Below are 19,878 nucleotides of genomic sequence, written 5' to 3'. Positions count from 1 at the left end.
ATTCCCACGGTACGTGTTATAATACAGGGTGGCTACAGTATACATTACTGACTGTGAACTAACCATTCCCACGGTACGTGTTATAATACAGGGTGGCTACAGTATACATTACTGACTGTGAACTAACCATTCCCACGGTACGTGTTATAATACAGGGTGGCTACAGTATACATTACTGACTGTGAACTAACCATTCCCACGGTACGTGTTATAATACAGGGTGGCTACAGTATACATTACTGACTGTGAACTAACCATTCCCACGGTACGTGTTATAATACAGGGTGGCTACAGTATACATTACTGACTGTGAACTAACCATTCCCACGGTACGTGTTATAATACAGGGTGGCTACAGTATACATTACTGACTGTGAACTAACCATTCCCACGGTACGTGTTATAATACAGGGTGGCTACAGTATACATTACTGACTGTGAACTAACCATTCCCACGGTACGTGTTATAATACAGGGTGGCTACAGTATACATTACTGACTGTGAACTAACCATTCCCACGGTACGTGTTATAATACAGGGTGGCTACAGTATACATTACTGACTGTGAACTATCCATTTCCATGGTACGTGTTATAATACAGGGTGGCTACAGTATATATTACTGTGTGTGAACTAACCATTCCCACGTTAAGTGTTATAATACAGGGTGGCTACAGTATACATTACTGTCTGTGAACTAACCATTCCCACGGTACGTGTTATAATACAGGGTGGCTACGGTATACATTACTGACTGTGAACTAACCATTCCCACGGTACGGGTTATAATACAGAGTGGCTACAGTATACATTACTGACTGTGATCTAACCATTCCCACGGTATGTGTTATAATACAGGGTGGCTACAGTTTATATTACTGTGTGTGAACTAACCATTCCCACGGTACGTGTTATAATACAGGGTGGCTACAGTAGACATTACTGACTGTGAACTAACCATTCCCACGTTAAGTGATATAATACAGGGTGGCTACAGTATACATTACTGTCTGTGAACTAACCATTCCCACGGTACGTGTTATAATACAGGTTGGCTACAGTACACATTACTGACTGTGAACTAACCATTCCCACGGTAAGTGTTATAATACAGGGGGGCTACAGTATACATTACTTACTGTGAACTAACCATTCCCACGGTACGTGTTATAACACAGGGTGGCTACAGTATACATTACTGACTGTGAATTAACCATTCCCACGGTACGTGTTATAATACAGGGTGGCGACAGTATACATTACTGACTGTGAACTAACCATTCCCGCGGTACGTGTTATAATACAGGGTGGCTACAGTGTACATTACTGACTGTGAACTAACCATTCCCACGTTAAGTGATATAATACAGGGTGGCTACAGTATACATTACTGACTGTGAATTAACCATTCCCACGGTACGTGTTATAATACAGTATACATTACTGACTGTGAACTAACCATTCCCACAGTACGTGTTATAATACCGGGTGGCTACAGTATACATTACTGACTGTGAATTAACCATTCCCACGGTACGTGTTATAATACAGGGTGGATACAGTATACGTTACTGACTGTGAACTAACCATTCCCACGGTACGTGTTCCTCCATAGCTCACGAATTATTTTGTTTATCTCGTCCATCTTCAAACTGTGGTAGCTCATAATAGCCCTGAGGAATAACAATATACAATCAAAATAGTGTTATAATTACTTCAGATTCAGCATAAATCATACAGAGCATTAGGACAAATACTTCAATACACCGCCACCGTGTTTACAGATTTGCTTTTGCATATTTCTAATTTTACCATCACAAAATAAGTTTTACTAATGTAGCCAGTTATATGGATATTTGCACTAAAACCAGTGATGTAAGTCAGGAAATCTGAGGATACAGACCTCTAACATTAGACCAGTTTGTCATCCAGTCAGTTCACTTTGATATCGTGTCTGGTAAGCTCTGTTTGTATATACCAGTGGTTAGATGTCTGCTAATCTTTTTCTTTTTTCATTGACAAATGAACTTTCTTCTTACACAAAAAAATATAATACTGGCTTTGTGTTACACACAGCTGGTGACAATAATTTGTCAAGTCACTGGACATTTTTTTAGAAGAGCAAAAGAGTAAACAGTATATGAGCAGACATACTTGTCGAGTGCCTTGTAATACTTCTCCAGGTCACCATTAGCTAGTTCTGTTGTCTGTGGAAGTAAAATCAACATAGAGTTGTAGACAAGCAAGTAGGAGCTCAGTGATGTCACTCGGACATCTAGTCACACCTTTAGTAATAAAGACTTTAGCAAGAAGATTTGAAAAAAAATCAAATGAAAAGAAGGTCAGACACATATTTAGTCTTTCACTTATGAAAAAATCTGTGCTCCAGATTTCTTCCTTCATTGATCGGCTAGAACAATCTCTGTACACATAATCAAGATGGTAAATAGATACTAATACAATGAGGGTTTATCAGAGATAAACATGAGGGGTAGGGAAAGCAACATTCTTGATACACTTACAATCATCCACATTGCAAATAGGCAACATAAAAGTGTAAAAATTGTATGTTTTCAGGTTGGTGTTTCCATTGGTATTAGATCTATACATATGGTTGGATACCTAGACCATAGAACTCGTGAAATTCGTACCCTGAGCAGAATCATCTTGTCACGATATTTTTGTGAGGCGTCCTTGTACATATCATCCTGTAGCTCTCTCTTAAGGGCACGTATCTGGTCCTCAAATCCTTGCTGTCGTCCCACAACCACGTGTTTCTGTGGAAAAACAAAACACATCGTTAATGACTCTAACAATTAAGCATTCAAAACACTGCCAGAATGTTAAGTCTACATAGAACCTCATGCTCTCTAACTTCAGCAATAATCACTTGACTGCTGATAAATGAGAAGCATCAATTCCAATTTGTTTGTTCTTCACAAACTCATTCAGGAGACTCAAGAGATGGACTAGTCAATTTTGAGAACTAAATGGGCCCAACCCTTTTGACTGTTATTCAATAAACATGTTTGAATGAATTAAGTTACAAACACATTTGTTCTTTATGATGAAACTTGATGATTGAAATAAAGTTAATCCAAGATATGCGACATCATGTAACTGTGCTGGAGAAGTACAAAAACTGTCCTATACATTGCTAGTATGAGATAAATAGTACATAGTAAGATTTTTCAGGTTAATTTTTAATATTTTCATTACTTTAGCCCTTAGGACTCATAAGTTTAGGAGGATTAGATGAGGGAATGATGAGCAGACAAGAAACCCTCTGTCACGATGAGGCTCACCTCCTTGATAAGGTCTTCCTGTTGGTTTATGAGACGTTTGCGGTCCCTTTCCATGTTGTGAGCATCAACGCCTCCCAATTTTTCATGCAGCTCTTCCAGGTCTTTTCCAACCTTTTCTATCTCCCGCTGTTTCTTCCTCAGTGCCAAATTGTCAAGTAACTCCCGCTCACGTACCTACATGGGTTGGATTGAAACTATGTTAAAATGTCCTTTGATTTCATCATTATTATCTAAATTCATTGGAAAAATGTCAAGATAATCTTTCACAGAGATAAAAAGAGAAGGTTTTGTATCAAATTTTAATGAAGACTACGTTGGCAGATATTGAACCTAAAATTTATTGACAAAAAATCATTTGAATCCAAAACTTGTTGATAGAAATACTCGTCAACAGGTTACCAAATGTACCTGTTGAGTGGCGAGGTCCTTGTTTAGCTTCTCAATACCAGATTTCACTTTCTCCTGATCACCCTCTTTCTTCTCTAGTCGTTTCTCAATCTGTTTGAGTTCTTCCCTCTTTTGTTCAAGCAACTCATCCTTACCAGATTGAATATATCTGACAAAGAAAGTTTGTACAATTAGAGAATCTGAAGTTTAATAAGATCAGCCATTTTGTGTGCGAGTATTTAAAGAGTGGTCAAAGTTACCTTTGGGTAAACTCATGTAAGGATTTGATTACCATATTTTCCTGAAACATTGATCACTTGAATTATGAACCAAAAAGTTGGCCTTCTTTATAAGCTGACAGCAGATTGTTATTCCAGTTAGGTAATCTTTTGATCATTGTGTGATGACCAACTCAGATTTTCCAAAGTTGTTACTGTCAAACAGTTCTACAAATATCCAATTTTTCTGTGGCTACATCTAATTGTGCAAGGAGAGTGAACAAATAATGTTGATGTTATCAATAATTACAAGAAGTCTTCTGTTGTGTATTCTGAGGAGGTTGTAACACTTTAAAACAGGAAACATCCGAGTTACAGGTTTACTATTTCACCCATGCAACTTTTTGTGATTTGCTAGTATGTTTCAACTCAAGTCAGCTAAATTGTATATATATGCTGTACTAACAAAATAAACACACAAAAAAGTACTAATTTAGAGTAAAGGAAATACCCAGCAAATGATGTAATACAACACAACGAGTACATCAGGTTTTACTTACGCCTTCATATCCTGGTTCACATTCTTCACTTTTGTAGCATCATTTTTGACCTTGTCAATCTACACAAAGATTGAAGTATATCCATCATTATACAGTATCAATAAATATAATTCTGTAGAGAAAAACCTTTAGTCTAGCCTCGCCAATTATGCAGCCCTCAATGGTCTTGCTGTCACTCTATCACGTCAGTGTTTACTGTTGTCATAACTATCGGTTTGATATCCTCTAAAGTAGGTCATTCGAATTCAATATCATCATTTATTGAAATATAGTCTGCATTTACTGAATTTTGATTGGCCAAGTCATATAGTCACGTGACATATTTCAGTATGTAATTAACTCAATGTTACATATTCTAGAAACAGCATGTCATTATATTATTCAATGACTGCACTACAATTGCAATTTCTTAATTTTCCCACACAATGCAAACATTTTCTTTACATTCTTATATCTTATATAACAATTATTCAGTTCCTATGTGGTGAATATGTGGTTACATGGACCTGAAAAGTATAACTGACCTCTACTACTTCGTCTCAGTAAATAGTTCTATCTCATGTTCATATAACCACATATTCACCTCCACCAAAGTCCATAATTGGTCATGTAAGTCGTAACCATTTAAAAGCAGATATAACAAAATGTAAAAAAAATATTTGAAAAAATTCTGCACTGCCTGTTACTTTGTCAGATTCGTGCCTCAAGTCCTGACAGTGTATGACCACAGTGATATAATAACACAAAGTTTACCAAGGTTTTTGTCTGTTCCATCTGATCTTCCTTAGCTTCTACAACATTCTGTTTCTCTTCCACTGTCCTGTCTATCTGGTGCTGTAATGTATAACAAACAACAATACAATATTCTATTTCTCTTCCACTGTCCTGTCTATCTGGTGCTGTAATGTAAATAAAAAACAACAATACATTATTCTATTTCTCTTTCACTGTCCTGTCGATCTGGTGCTGTAATGTATAACAAACAACAATAAAATATTTTATTTCTCTTTCACTGTCCTGTCTATCTGGTGCTGTAATGTAAATAACAAACAACAATACATTATTCTATTTCTCTTTCACTGTCCTGTCTATCTGGTGCTGTAATGTATAACAAACAACAATACAATATTTTATTTCTCTTTCACTGTCCTGTCTATCTGGGGCTGTAATGTATAACAAACAACAATATAATAATCTATGTCTCTTTCACTGTCCTGTCTATCTGGGGCTGTAATGTAAATAACAAACAACAATACATTACTCTATTTCTCTTTCACTGCCCTGTCTATCTGGTGCTGTAATGTATAACAAACAACAATATAATAGTCTATGTCTCTTTCACTGTCCTGTCTATCTGGTGCTGTAATGTATAACAAACAACAATATAATATTCTATTTCTCTTTCACTGTCCTGTCTATCTTGTGCTGTAATGTATATAACAAGCAACAATACAACATTTTATTTCTCTTTCACTGTCCTGTCTATCTGGTGCTGTAATGTATAACAAACAACAATATAATAGTCTATGTCTCTTTCACTGTCCTGTATATCTGGTGCTGTAATGTATAACAAACAACAATACAATATTTTATTTCTCTTTCATTGTCCTGTCTATCTGGTGCTGTAATGTATAACAAACAACACTACAATATTTTATTTCTCCTTCACTGTCCTGTCTATCTGGTGCTGTAATGTATAACAAACAACAATACAACATTTTATTTCTCTTTCACTGTCCTGTCTATCTGGTGCTGTAATGTATAACAAACAACAATACAACATTCTGTTTCTCCTTCACTGTCCTGTCTATCTGGTGCTGTGATGTATATCAAACAACAATACAATATTCTGATTCTCCTTCACTGTCCTGTCTATCTGGTGCTGTAATGTATAACAAACAACAATACAATATTCTGTTTCTCCTTCCCTGTCCTGTCTATCTGGTGCTGTGATGTATATCAAACAACAATACAATATTCTGATTCTCCTTCACTGTCCTGTCTATCTGGTGCTATAATGTATAACAAACAACAATACAATATTCTGTTTCTCTTTCACTGTCCGGTCTATCTGGTGCTGTAACGTATATAAAAAACAACAATACAATATTCTGTTTCTCTTTCACTGTCCTGTCTATCTGGTGCTGTAATGTATATCAAACAACAATGCAATATTCTGTTTCTCCTTCACTGTCCTGTCTATCTGGTTCTGAAATGTATAACAAACAACACTACAATATTCTATTTCTCTTTCACTGTCCAGACTATCTGGTGCTGTAATGTGTAAAAAACAACAATACAATATTCTATTTCTCCTTCACTGTCCTGTCTATCTGGGGCTGTAATGTATAACAAACAACAATACAATATTCTCTTTCTCTTTCACTGTCCTGTCTATCTGGAGCTGTAATGTATAACAAACAACAATACAATATTCTATTTCTGTTTCACTGTCCTGTCTATCTGATGCTGTAATGTATAACAAACAACAATACAATATTCTATTTCTCATCCATGACCCTAGGCCTGTCATTCTTAGACTAGTTTTTTAACAAACAGTACCATGTTCTGTTTCTCTTTCATGGTCTTGTCAAATACACTCTATAATACACAGCAAACAACATTGGCATTTTTTTTCTCATGGTCTTTGTGAGCTGTTTGTAATTCACACAATCAATTCAACTAGCTCACTGTAAGCTAATGATTAATTAAATATGAAATGAAAGTTTAGGCATAGATTTCACCTGATTCAATACTTAGTTGATACATATATGAAATGATCAAATCTTACCTGAAGTGGGCGTATCTGTGTGGCTGCCTCCTGTAACACAAACAATGACATTAAGATAAAGGTTACCACTGCACAGGTTATGTTCACAAAGGAAGACTTCCACATTAGGGACAATTTTATAACTTGCCAATTTTCTCCCTTATATATAGGAACAAAGCAACATAGAGTAGTTTTTTATGTAGAGTTACATCCCTGGATAAGGTAATCATTCTGATATAAAAGTTTGGTTTAGTTTGGTTTAGTATTGTTTAATGTCCTATCAAAAGCTATGGTCATTTAAGGACGGCCTTCCCTGTGTGCAAGATGCATGCCTGTAGTGTATGCGTGTGTGTTTTTGGAGGCTGCGATATGTTTGTGTTTGTCTCCTTGTGATAGCGCAGAACTGATGCCGACTTTATAGTGCTACCTCACTGAAACATACTGCTGAAGACAACCAGCAGGACACCCCAACTGGTCACATTATACTGACAACAGGCACACAGTAGTTTTACATTGTCATTATGCACATACAAGACCTTTCATACACCTCGTGTCTAATGCAGTTATTATCAGTGAGATAAAAACAAATTAATACAGTACTAGTTGTAAACTTTTACTTTATTTCGGTGTGTTACAGTGTATTATTGTAACATAGTCTGAATAACACATCATAAAGATACGATACATTGGACACCATTCAAGGATATTTCAATGTCTGGTTTACATAAGATATATTTGTTGCAATATCCTAATTCTACTAAACATTGTTTTCTCAAAGAGATATTTAATTGGTTACTTTTGATGATGATAATAAACATTTCCCAAATGACAGATACAGCAGAATAAAGATATCATAAAAGCATTGACATTAAACACTAAATCCACATGACACAACACTAAATCCACAGGACACAAACCTTTATTTCTTTCTCATAGATCTCATTCTCGCTGAAAATTGTGGCTTTGTCAGCCTCCAGTTTGAACCTCTGCTGCAGATCATTATCAATCTGAAGCTTTTCTTCCCTCAAGGAGTTGATGCTGCTTTTCAAACGCTGTACCTCCTCAGAGTGATCATGCAGTTTTTGCCTTTTGTGGTCCAATTTTCTTGTAATTGTATCTCTGTTATGACAAGAATAAAACATTTATGTGGTTGGAGCTTGCATGAACAAAGTAGATCATTTTTGTCCAGTAACTTTGAAATTATTTGAATTCAAAATATTTGGGGTTTCTTTTCACATCTTGATTCGTAATTTATACATTCTGTGAATATTTGACCTAGATTAAGATCTCTTTGCTAAGTCAACACTTTGTCAATTCAAATTAAAAATCCACTTACACTTTCATCTGAACATCTTCCTTTTCATTGATGACATTTTGAAGGGTTCTTCCAGAATCTGCAATTAAAGTTGTGAAATATATAGATCACCTCTATTTAAAACAGACAAATTGTTCCCGTTTTATTATATTCATTAAAATGTTAAAATGCCAGGATCTTCCTAAATGAATTTCATTACAACAGTGCAACCATTCTAGGCTGAAAATTGACCAGAATAAACAGGTTTTCTCAAAAGTTCCATTCACATAGAAAATACAGTGCAATATTTACATATGCCCTTCCCATTTTCCAGTAACTCTATGGAAAGTCAGTCTGCAGTTACTTGACAGTAACTGCAGTCTGCATTATCTGGTCACATGACCATGGATTCCGTGACGTCAGCGTTAGCAACCACTCCCAACGATACGATAGCTGCCATCTTGTTGTTGTTGTTTGGTTCATACAAGTCACATTTTGACAGGTTTTGCAGACAATGAAGACATCCAGAATAGGAAGGTTACCAAGTAGTTCTTATTTTTGTATGAGAATGTTCTGCACGTATAATTAGAGCATTTGACTGCATTTAACAGTTGTCGCCTGGTTACATTTTTAGTGGCGACCGTTGTTTGGATAGTTTTCGGTCTGATAATGGCTGTCTGCTGCTGTTCCGAGAATTGGATCTGTGAGGTTTTGCGGCAGCAGGAAATTCAAATTAAGCTCATCTGACTTATTAATACAAGAGGCTCATGGGCCTTAACGGTCACTTAAGTCCTACAGTATTTATTTTTGTTGTTGAAATATGAAGTGGAGATAATGTCAATCATCCCTACCAATTTGAGTAAAAAATGGTTAAGCATAACGTTAAGTTAAGTTTTTCAGGACCATCCCTAGACCGAGTTTCAGTTAAATTGGCCTATAAGAACTTGATGTCAGTAACATTCCCATTAGGTATCAATGAAATCCCATCTACAATATTTCAGCATAAGTTGAAAATGTAAAATGTTAACGGACAACGCACGACAAACGACGACGGACAGTATTAGGTCACTTGAGCTAAAGTTCAGGTGACCTAAAAAGACAGGTCGTATTAGGAAATGTAAATATAACGATTGAATAGCTGTCAGATTGCAGTTACAGCCAATATGAATGCAATCTGGGTGACAGTTAAAATAATCATGACTCTATTTATCTGTCACCCAGATTGCATTCATATTGGCTCTAACTGCAATCTGACCGACGCTTAATCCTTAATTAGACGTATTTCTTCAATAAAGTATAATGCACAATTTTTGATAATTCAGTTTGAAATATTCATGAAATTAAAAGATCACTGGACACAATGCATCCACATCCAACCAACACTGTGTATAACTAAGTAAAGCCCAATATCAACCAATGATCTTAATATCTGGCTGATTTGAATGTACCGGTAGAATGTTTATCCTCGGGATATTATAACAGAATTGTGACAATTTCTCACGAACAGATTAACATAAACCATAAAAAAATGAATGTCTGCAAGCATTACCTCCCCCTGACAGAGTTGCGGCCTGTGCAGCAATCTTTTTATCCAGCTCTGTGACATCACCATGGTAACGGTCCATGAGGACAACGTCAGACTGGATCTGTTTGGCCATGTCCCCATCTTGTTCCTTGGTCTCATGGTCGTCATTCACCTAACACAAGGTCAATAAGGTCAGCAATACTAACAAGATCAAAGGTCAGCAATACTTACAAGGTCAAAGGTCAGCAATACTAACAAGGTCAAAGGTCAGCAATACTAACAAGGTCAAAGGTCAGCAATACTAACAAGGCAAAATGTCAGCAATACATGTACCAGCAAGTTTTAAAATATTCAGCAACAACTTATTACCTAGATAGCTGAAAGCATAGAAACTGTAAAGGATGAATGCAATTAGCTAATAATTCACTATAACTATAGACTGTTATTTTACAACATGAATACATTATTGAGAGGAGAAGAAAATGGCACTCTATACCAATATGGAATTTGAGAAGGAGAGATTAATATCTTTTTTCTCAAATTAACTTGATCATCAAGGATATCACAGTATAGCTTACATCAGCTATGGTTGTCCTCAGCTTTTCTATCTCCTCATTTGTCTTCCTTACTTTGCTCTTCATTTCTGGGATCTCACTTTCCTCAAGCATACTCATCTACATCAGAAAACAACATTGCTCTACACATTGGAATTACAGGAATTAAAAGTATTCAACTTATCATCCATTTTATTTTTAGGTATACCTTGGTTATTTTGAACACATTTCTTGAATAATAAAATTATTTACATATAGACTGAATAATATATATTCAAATCATACAAGACAATTGTATTTATTACTTATAATGATTGATCTTTACATATAATTGTCCTTGAGTTCATTATCATAAAGATTTTTTCTTACCGCGTACTTACGTTTTCCCTGAGGGGTTTCAGTTGCATCATGGTGTCATATTTCTTCTCGTATTCCAATAGGTCCTTCTCTGCCTTCCTCAGCTTGGTGGGAACTTGGCGCAGCTTTTCCTTCAGCTGAATATGACATATATATGTATTATGTCAACTGATGTGGACGTTTATACTTGTTTGGTCAATCTAAAGAGGTGGGGGTTCATACATATATTGTTAAAACAATAGGAGAAGGCAATACCTTGACAAAGACTTTGTCAAACACTTCTTTCAGTTAATTAGACCATAAGGTCTGTCTTTATATCTTAACCCATCAGATGTGGTCCAACCAATCTGCCTTCTCATGCACAGAAAATAATGTCACAAAGCGCCGCAACTGTCTGTCTTACCTCCAATATGAGTTCCTTGGTTTCCTGCTCTGTGTCAAACTCACGGCGACATAGAGGGCAGCACGGGTCTTCCTGTTCCAGTTTCTCTACATACTTCTTATAGAAATGTTCAGCACCCAACAGGGACCCCTTGGAGCTGTGGATACACAGGTGTGTCAGGTACAAAAATAACAACAGGGTCTAGAACTATATTCTTGTTGATTCCTTCTCTGGAGACAGATTGTATTCTTTTGATTCTGAAGGGAACAATTTTAAATAGCTGATACTCCTCTAACCCTCTGCAGATTTTATTGGGAACAGTTTTGGTTAGCTCACCCATTTTAATTTAACTGTGAACACGGCTTAAGGCAGAGACCGAACTCCTAGTCTACCACACTGTATGTACAGTTGTACTTACTCTTGGCACTGAGCCTTTTTACTCTGCAGCACCGCAATCCCGTCCTCAAAGTTCTGACTACCACACACACTAAATATCTTCTCCTCCATGTCTACAACACAGATACAGCTGTTCTTACTGCATGAACCTGTTTTCAGTATCCCCTGTTAGCACTTAAAACAATATTAGCTACAATTCAACCTCCATGCAAGGTTAGTTTGTCAACAAGAAATTGTGCGAGTGTATTTCTAGATAATTGATTTGTTTCTTTCACTGCTGAAATTTTTATGACAACTTCACCTATGCCAATGACCTTTATAGATTTACAATTAAATATAGACTTAAAATTTTCCATTGGAAAATAACGAGATACTCCTGTTAATATTTACCTTCTCACACTAGACAACTGCTTCTTTATCAGATTTAACCACATTAGTTTGAACTCTATTAGTATCATTTAAACATTGCTTACTTTTTAACTCGTCCTCTTTCTTTCGCAGTTGTTCACTGAAAAACAAAAAAGCATTAACATATAAGTACTACTACAGTTTTACGAATGAGATTGCAAGGAAATATGCTAGGGTGTGTGTGTGGTGACCGGGCCCATTTCTACGGTAAGCAGACACACTGTAGTATACTCGATCCCCTCCACACCTGCATTATATTATAGATATGTCGAAAAACAACAAAGATGGTTGACTATGAAAATAGTGCCATAGTGATGCTATTTGTTCACTTACATTTCATGAGCCATCTTAATTATCTTTTTAGGTTAATGTACACAGAAAGCTGATTGAGAGTTGAAATATCTCATGCAATATAATTAATTTTAATATCTTAATTTGACAAGAGATATACACCATGATATTTTCCCTTTTAAGAATTCAACTTAATATCACAAATATATAATAGTGTAACAGGCTAGGAAAGAGAGTAGTGTGCTTCCATCTGGGATTGAACCCACGATCCTAGATTTCCTAGTCAGACGCTCTACTACTGAACTAAAGAGAAGTTTCCTCTAGCACTAAGCTACAAGGTGTAATACTATGTACAATTAAAATCTGCATTAATAGAATCTTGGAAATTCAAAAGTTGAACAGTGGCAGGACCTGTTTCAGTAACAGATGTAAGAGGCCTGTTCGGACACTGTATGATTGCGTTGACTGTTTTTGTTTTCCTCAACTGGGAATTACTACCAGTGAAAATCTTAAGACTTTCAAAAAAATTAATATTACAGGGGTGAAAATTTGAGAAATTCTTTTCAAATCTGTTTCGTGTGTGTTAGTGCATATGAAGTGTCCTATAAGAGCACGCTCTTTTACCTCATCATCTTTTTCTCCGCCTCTTTTGATGACAGCAGTGTCTGTGATTTCCGTAAATCGTGTGAAAGCTTCTTCACAGATTCATTTTGGTTACTGTAAGTAAAAGTGATACAAAACATTGTGATACAATACACTGCTATTCCTTCAGTACAATTTTGTTAAAATAATAAGCTTTAGATATCACACTTCATCTCATCCTTCTAAAGTGATCTGTTTGATTATCTGACAGCATATTACAAAGAAACATCTTTTCAAAATACATAAAGACTTTTAATACAAAAAACTATCAGAATTTCATCAAACTAGAATTGGAAATTATCAACCAAATGTTTGTGTTACCATCCACAATAAATCTCTAATATATTTAAATTAACTATGCACGATTTTTGAAAACACTACCTGTGACTATAAAAGAAAACGTTCTTCTTTTAAATACACATAGTACTTATCAGAATAAAACAATCTTACCCTTAATATCTCTTATGGTATTCAAATCTTATTTTGGTACCAAAATTATTAGTTTTTTGACAATACGAGTGAACATCGGTATATAACATCCAGAGGGAAAAGCAACAGAAGTTAACTTTAGGATATGTCATGTATATATAGGACAAAAGTAGCCTACGCTATGTAACTTTCCAGCTGTCCACGGATGTTACTGGTCGGCATGTGCCCCATCAAGTAGGAAATGGTGTCTTCATGTTTGGCTCGCCTGGAAGTAAAACAATAAAGTCTCTCTAATCAATTCTATTGGAAGTAAACATAAACCTGTGTATGATGTTGAACAATCACTGTATACAGTGTACTATAGACGACATTAAAGCAATAAATCAACTAAAAAATTCCCATTTACCCATAATTTCTATTGACATATAACGATAAACTGCCGTAGTTTTATCCTCTGGTAATCTCAATAAATTGGCCTGGTGTTGAAATCAGCATGCCATTGTTTAAACCTGTATAATGATAAAGATAATATTTTGCTCCCCATCGCCCGCCACTCGTTCAAGGGGGGGGGGGGGGGGGGGGGGGGGAATGGCACAGTCACACTGAAGCAAAAACATTCTTGTTTTACACCAGTTATTCTGATATAGTCTTGCATCAGTGTGTAATCTTTATTTGATTTTTAATTTTTTGTGTCCTTACTTATTAAAATTATCAAATATTTTGAATGTCTATATAATTAAACAATACACAATATGTAAGAAGTGAAAGAAACATTTCACATACTAATTGTTAATTAACGAGCATCTCCTTTTATCTAGGTATTACAAAGAGGTAGTCAACATACAAACGCCTAATTGTCTCCTCCTTGGATATTTTGTCCTTTTTCAACACGTCTAATTGTGCTTGGGCGCTCGACTGGAGATGCAGGCGATTCATCTCCGAACTGCAATTAAAACAAAACAAATGGCCTTTAATTTAGCAATATTGCATTGAGATTTAAAATGTAATACCAAAGGTCCTGCTTCGACCTCACTGATTACACACTGCCATGTTAATTGTGTAGACGAGGGGTGTATGTAGCGCTGGATGGACGTTTACATCAGCGTAACAAATTAGTGTAATCTAATTACGATGAATTCTTCGGTATATTTCCCTATATGCGGTATTAATCAATTTACAATGTAATGTCAATGAGACCTCAAAGTTAGGCCTACTTTTTACTTGAGTTTATTTACCTCATTCTATCATATAATATGACTTTAACCTGCAACTTAACATATAATTGTAATAAATAGACTATGTATATTTAATATATCATTAAATAAAAAATTATGATAAATGGTTGCAACCAAGGACTGGTTTTGGATTGTTCTTGTGTATAGTGTGCTCCCCTTTCATTACACTTGAAGATTTTCCTTAAAAAAGTGTGCACTATACGCGAATATTTACGGTATGTATGTCCAGTTACCTTAGTTGCCCAATCTGAGCGTCCAGTTTAGTTTTGTCCTTGGTGAGCTGTGTAATCTCCTGCTTGGTTTTCTCCACATCTAGCCCTTCCTCAACCATCTTTAGGTCGTGGTCCTAAATATGACAACAAAGCTAATTACAATCTTGATGCAAGGACATCAGAAAAGCTTGAACAACTGGGTGAAACCTCCTCAAACATGGATTGAGCATAGATCATCTCACTAAACAGGTTTCTTAGGCATTACATAATGTATAAAAGTCTACCGTTTCACATTTCCTTACAGAGAAAATCCATGTTACACTGCCAACATGGGTCAAGTGCAATTTTGACGTTATAATTGGTGTTAGTAATATATCAAGGCGTATTTGTATATAAAGGAAGTATATAGATAATAAGGAAACATGGACTTTGAATTTTGGATATAATTTTTCCAATATATATAATAATATTTCCAAGTGAGTATAAAATTCTTCTGATCAGTTATGATCAGATGAGGTCTCATTACGTATATGTATCAAATAATATTGTCTAGATATGTAGATATCGAATGACATCGTACGTACAGCACGCTTGAGTTCCCGAGTCAGCTGGTCGAGTTTACCAGCCGAGGCCTCCACCTGACTCAGCTTTCTGTTGATTTGCTTCATCTTGTCCGTGTTGTCTGCCTGTCAACACAGTTATCTCCATTACGACAAACCGATACTCCCAATAAAGTCAAGGTCTTCAAAACATGATAGTGCCATTCAAGATATACAATTATGGACTTTTGTGCTGGTGAATATGATGTGATATGAACCTAAAAAAGTGATATTGACCGAGGCGAAGCCGAGGTTAATATCACTTTTTTAAGGTTTATATCACATCATAATTACCAACACAAAAGCTCATAACTGTTTTATTATTTGCTTCAACATTAACATTTAGAAAGAAAAAAAAGGTTCTCGATGGAATATGTAACCATGGTTGAATCCAACAGTTTAGCATTGTAGCTTTCGTAGACATCGTCAAGGTTATTTCCTTTAAATAAGCATGGAGGACATCCACTGCGTGTTCAGGTGCCTTTTTTTGTGTTAACAGCATCTTTATCTTCAAGTTGGTTTTTTAACATTTTCATATGTAACCAAGGCAGATCGCAAACAGCCATATTTTGTTGTCGTCTGACAGATCGGGTTCCAGTCTAACTGTGCATGCACTATGACAGGTTGCGGGGAATTTCCATATAAGCTATATTTAGAAATCGATATTCACCGGATAACCAGTCTACATGAGTTTTTGAGGACTGGTCACATGTATATGATCTGGCCAATGTGATTGCGAGAAATTTTCAAGCATATAATAACAGATATTATTCCATAGATGTTAACTCCATGGATAAATTATTAATATTGAAATACAAAGCATACCCTAAACAATCAAGATTCAAGTATTTGGGAATAAATGTTGTGGTACATATTGTTCTGGATATAAAGTGATTTATATTTAATACTCTCGAATGCTTGCTAACTAATTATCTTTATACATGTAGTGTGTCAATAACATGTTCCATCAGCTTAATGAGACAGACTACCTTCTGTGACATAAAGACTTAAGGAGCTATGCAACCTTATTGTGATGTGGAGGCTTAAACTAACTTCTTTGTCATGGAGACTTAAGAAGACACTCTTCCTTCATATGACATAAAGACTTAAGGAGCTTTGCAACCTTACAGTGACATAGAGACTTAAGGAGACATCCTTCCTCTTGTCATAGGCACCTCCTCTCCAGAGAGTTTCACATTAAGAAATCTGAATGTATTATGAATAGTAACGTGGACTTGATAAATTGGTGACACATGTAAACAAAACATTGAAGAATGAGACTAATTCAGGGGTTTTAAGGGAGTCAGCTCTCATACAAATGTTGAAGGTAGCATATATCTTTAATGATTCTTTGATAATTTATTCGACCATCTTATATGTTTGTACACACAATATTTCTAGATGCTCACCATCATATCTTTTTTGATTCGTTCATTTTGTTCCAGTTTGGTTTTGCTCTCTCTTAAATCGTCCATCTTTTGTTGGAGTTCTCCTTCTTGTTTTTCAAAGTCTCCCTTTATTTATCCAAAAGAAAGTCTCACATGGTAGAATGGTAAATTGTGAAAGCTACACAGGAATAATTAGGAACAGCTTTATTAGATTCATCCATTAGGAAACAATTAGGCAAAAATGAAGTCATAGTTACAGATATTACAGAACACTGTTAGACCAAGTAACTATGGTACCAATTACTGAATAAGCACAAAGATATGCAAACCTATGACACACTATGAAATATATTCTAGTTTTTCTGCAATAACATAGCCAACATGAACATTTTAACACCACATATAATTCGACAATAGAGTCAAAATGTGAAAAATTCTACTTTTGCAATATTTAAAGTGCCAGAAGAATATATGTATTTACAATCTTCTGGTCAGTGCTATTAACAATCTACTGCTCAGTGCTATTAACAATCTACTGGTCAGTGCTATTAACAATCTACCGGTCAGTGGTATCATAAAGTTTTGAAACAGGTGGTTGACTTGGAAAGAATAGCCGGTTGGATGTTCATTTGATATAATGTTGACTTTCCATATTCTGATATATTTATAGGCAGTTCAAAGCTGCAGAATAACAGGCTGCTTTAGCAGCCCACCAGCTTTTAATGAAAACACTGCTGGTAAAACACGATAACTGCTGGAATGAAGCGTTACCCTACCTTGAGTTGCTTCCCTTCCTCCACCATTGTCAAAAGTTTCTCTCGAATTTTTTCTACAAACTGGCGATACTTCTCATCAGTCATTTCTCCTCTTGAAAACCCTGAAAGAAAATATACAGATAAGAATTTATGAAGTGTTTGTAAGTACCAATCACAAGCGGTCTGTATGTTTGTGGCACTGTGACGGACAAGGCATGCCACTCTACATTGCAATTTCTTAAATAAAGAAACTCTGCAAAGTGAAAAATCAGGAGATGATGAGGAATTCAGGACAGCACAGTTATTTTAACAGGATGTCAGTAGTGGAAAAGTGACCTCATTAATTATCCATGGATTATACCTTAGTGTGTCCTTCACCACTGAAGCATGCTATGCCTACTGACACTAGTATATACTCTATTGAGTTACTCAGTACTGACATTATTTTAATATATTTTATTAATGAGATGTAAGGAGTTAAACCATACCTACACTTTTGGTAAGTAATCTATCACTGAATGAGTTTAGTTTAATGTGTTGGACTAATTGTGTTAATTTCTGATAAGTGCTGTTAGATACAGTGATATGTACAAACCATCAAAGTCATACTTCTCAGCCATCTGTCGAATTAATGCATCCCGTCTCTTGGTATTTTCTTCATGATTCTAAAACAAATATTCTCATATAATGTATTCTTCAGGATATTCAACACATTTATGTTTTATTTTATATCCATGAAATCAGAGCCCTAATAAGTTGGTACACATATGGAAGAGGCCTCTCTTTTGTATAGAAGACAAATTCAATGAAATATATTACCTGACTTGACATGTATCTTCACAAAGGTCATTTGAAATTTATTAATCAGTTAACCTCATATATGGACATGTGAATTATCAGCTATAAATATTAGTTTAAATAATCATGTTTAATGTTAATAAAAAGTGCAGGTATATTGTGTAAAATAGAATATATTCTGTAACATTTCAGATATACTGTGTAGTAATTCCTGGTAACTTTGACCCTTCTCTACAATTAATGTAGTCTCTACACCAGTTTGGAATCTATAGTTAAATGGTACGGTTCACATACGTTTGGTATGGATACAAAGTACAGGTGCTAAGCTTTAATCACGAGGAACTCGGAACTGCCTTTCTATACGATCTGATTGGAAGTCTGGGCATGCCTACCTGAGCTTCCTGCTCCATCTTGCTAACATCCACGAGGGTATCATTCTTATTTCTGACCACCCGGTCTATATCTCTCGACAGGTCCTCCTTCCGGTGTTGATACTGGTCAAACAAGATCAATAAAAAATGTTAATGCTGTTGGGCTGTTAATTTCTAATCCAGGGACTGCATACATTTTGTCTTGTTTATTTATGACCATTAATAAACCAGTCTAAATGTCATTTCTCTGCACGCCATCTTTCTAGATGTCCTTCACATTTTGATTCTAGTCGCAGAAAGACGGTTTTTCAACTTTTCATTAGATTTGTTTCCACTGAATGACTAAATAAAACAATTTATGACTGGGGTAATTACCAATTTTCTTTGTTTGGTTTTAAAGGCTTTAATTTCCTTGCAATATCAAGTTCATATGAAAACAGGTGCCTGGCAAAAAAGAGCAGGTACAAATGTAGGTTTAAAAAAAGTTAAAAAATCTATGTCAGTGCATGCGCACAGGACACGAACACTGTCAGTAAAACAGCTACAGTAATACCCTCTATCCCCTGATTACAAAAGTGTCCCTCTAATAGCTAGTGCTTACCTCCTGTAGCTTTTCCTCCCTCTCCTGGACCTTGCTCTGAAAATCTGCTAGAACCTTTTTGAGTTCTTCTGTGGAGCCTTTAGTAAATGAAAGAAAATTATGATTACCTATCTCAAGTATTGATAAGTAGCAAAAGTTTTAGTTTGTAGGTTTAGTCAGGGTTATGGATGTTAATCAAAGAATCTTCATTAATATTTAATTAAAACTAACTATAATCATTTTACCTGCCTTTCAACTTAGACATATCACAATTGATAGGAATTACTGGTTTACCTTCACTAGGTACACTTCATGCAGATACACATCAATCATGAGAAAATTTCTATCGATTACCAAGTAATACATTCAAATCATGAAAGGTAGCTGTAACTCTACAGACTGACAATCAATGTACTGTAAT

The 19,878-nt window shown here is 35.6% G+C and overlaps 1 protein-coding gene across 1 annotated transcript in view; it reads right to left on the bottom strand.

The window, feature by feature from the left end:
• LOC110441665 (DNA repair protein RAD50-like) overlaps positions 1–19,878 on the bottom strand; it is a 35,104-nt gene that overhangs the window by 6,170 nt on the left and 9,056 nt on the right. The window contains exons 11-36 of the mRNA XM_021484872.1: positions 19,479–19,555; positions 18,899–19,000; positions 18,304–18,373; positions 17,730–17,830; positions 16,975–17,079; positions 15,551–15,652; positions 14,988–15,100; positions 14,364–14,462; positions 13,698–13,784; positions 13,073–13,165; positions 12,223–12,257; positions 11,772–11,862; positions 11,375–11,510; positions 10,995–11,108; positions 10,639–10,734; positions 10,085–10,232; positions 8,578–8,635; positions 8,159–8,360; positions 7,263–7,292; positions 5,225–5,305; positions 4,472–4,530; positions 3,715–3,862; positions 3,307–3,480; positions 2,653–2,778; positions 2,156–2,208; positions 1,589–1,674 (exon numbers count right to left, since the gene is read on the bottom strand). Coding sequence (XP_021340547.1) covers positions 1,589–1,674; positions 2,156–2,208; positions 2,653–2,778; positions 3,307–3,480; positions 3,715–3,862; positions 4,472–4,530; positions 5,225–5,305; positions 7,263–7,292; positions 8,159–8,360; positions 8,578–8,635; positions 10,085–10,232; positions 10,639–10,734; positions 10,995–11,108; positions 11,375–11,510; positions 11,772–11,862; positions 12,223–12,257; positions 13,073–13,165; positions 13,698–13,784; positions 14,364–14,462; positions 14,988–15,100; positions 15,551–15,652; positions 16,975–17,079; positions 17,730–17,830; positions 18,304–18,373; positions 18,899–19,000; positions 19,479–19,555 — 2,586 coding nt within the window. The remainder of the gene's footprint in view (positions 1–1,588; positions 1,675–2,155; positions 2,209–2,652; positions 2,779–3,306; positions 3,481–3,714; positions 3,863–4,471; positions 4,531–5,224; positions 5,306–7,262; positions 7,293–8,158; positions 8,361–8,577; positions 8,636–10,084; positions 10,233–10,638; positions 10,735–10,994; positions 11,109–11,374; positions 11,511–11,771; positions 11,863–12,222; positions 12,258–13,072; positions 13,166–13,697; positions 13,785–14,363; positions 14,463–14,987; positions 15,101–15,550; positions 15,653–16,974; positions 17,080–17,729; positions 17,831–18,303; positions 18,374–18,898; positions 19,001–19,478; positions 19,556–19,878) is intronic.

Source organism: Mizuhopecten yessoensis, unplaced genomic scaffold (assembly GCF_002113885.1).
Source record: "Mizuhopecten yessoensis strain PY_sf001 unplaced genomic scaffold, ASM211388v2 scaffold716089, whole genome shotgun sequence".
NCBI classification, from domain to species: domain Eukaryota; kingdom Metazoa; phylum Mollusca; class Bivalvia; order Pectinida; family Pectinidae; genus Mizuhopecten; species Mizuhopecten yessoensis.
Note: the sequence above shows the minus strand (reverse complement) of the source record. Positions and strands in the feature narration are given on the sequence as shown.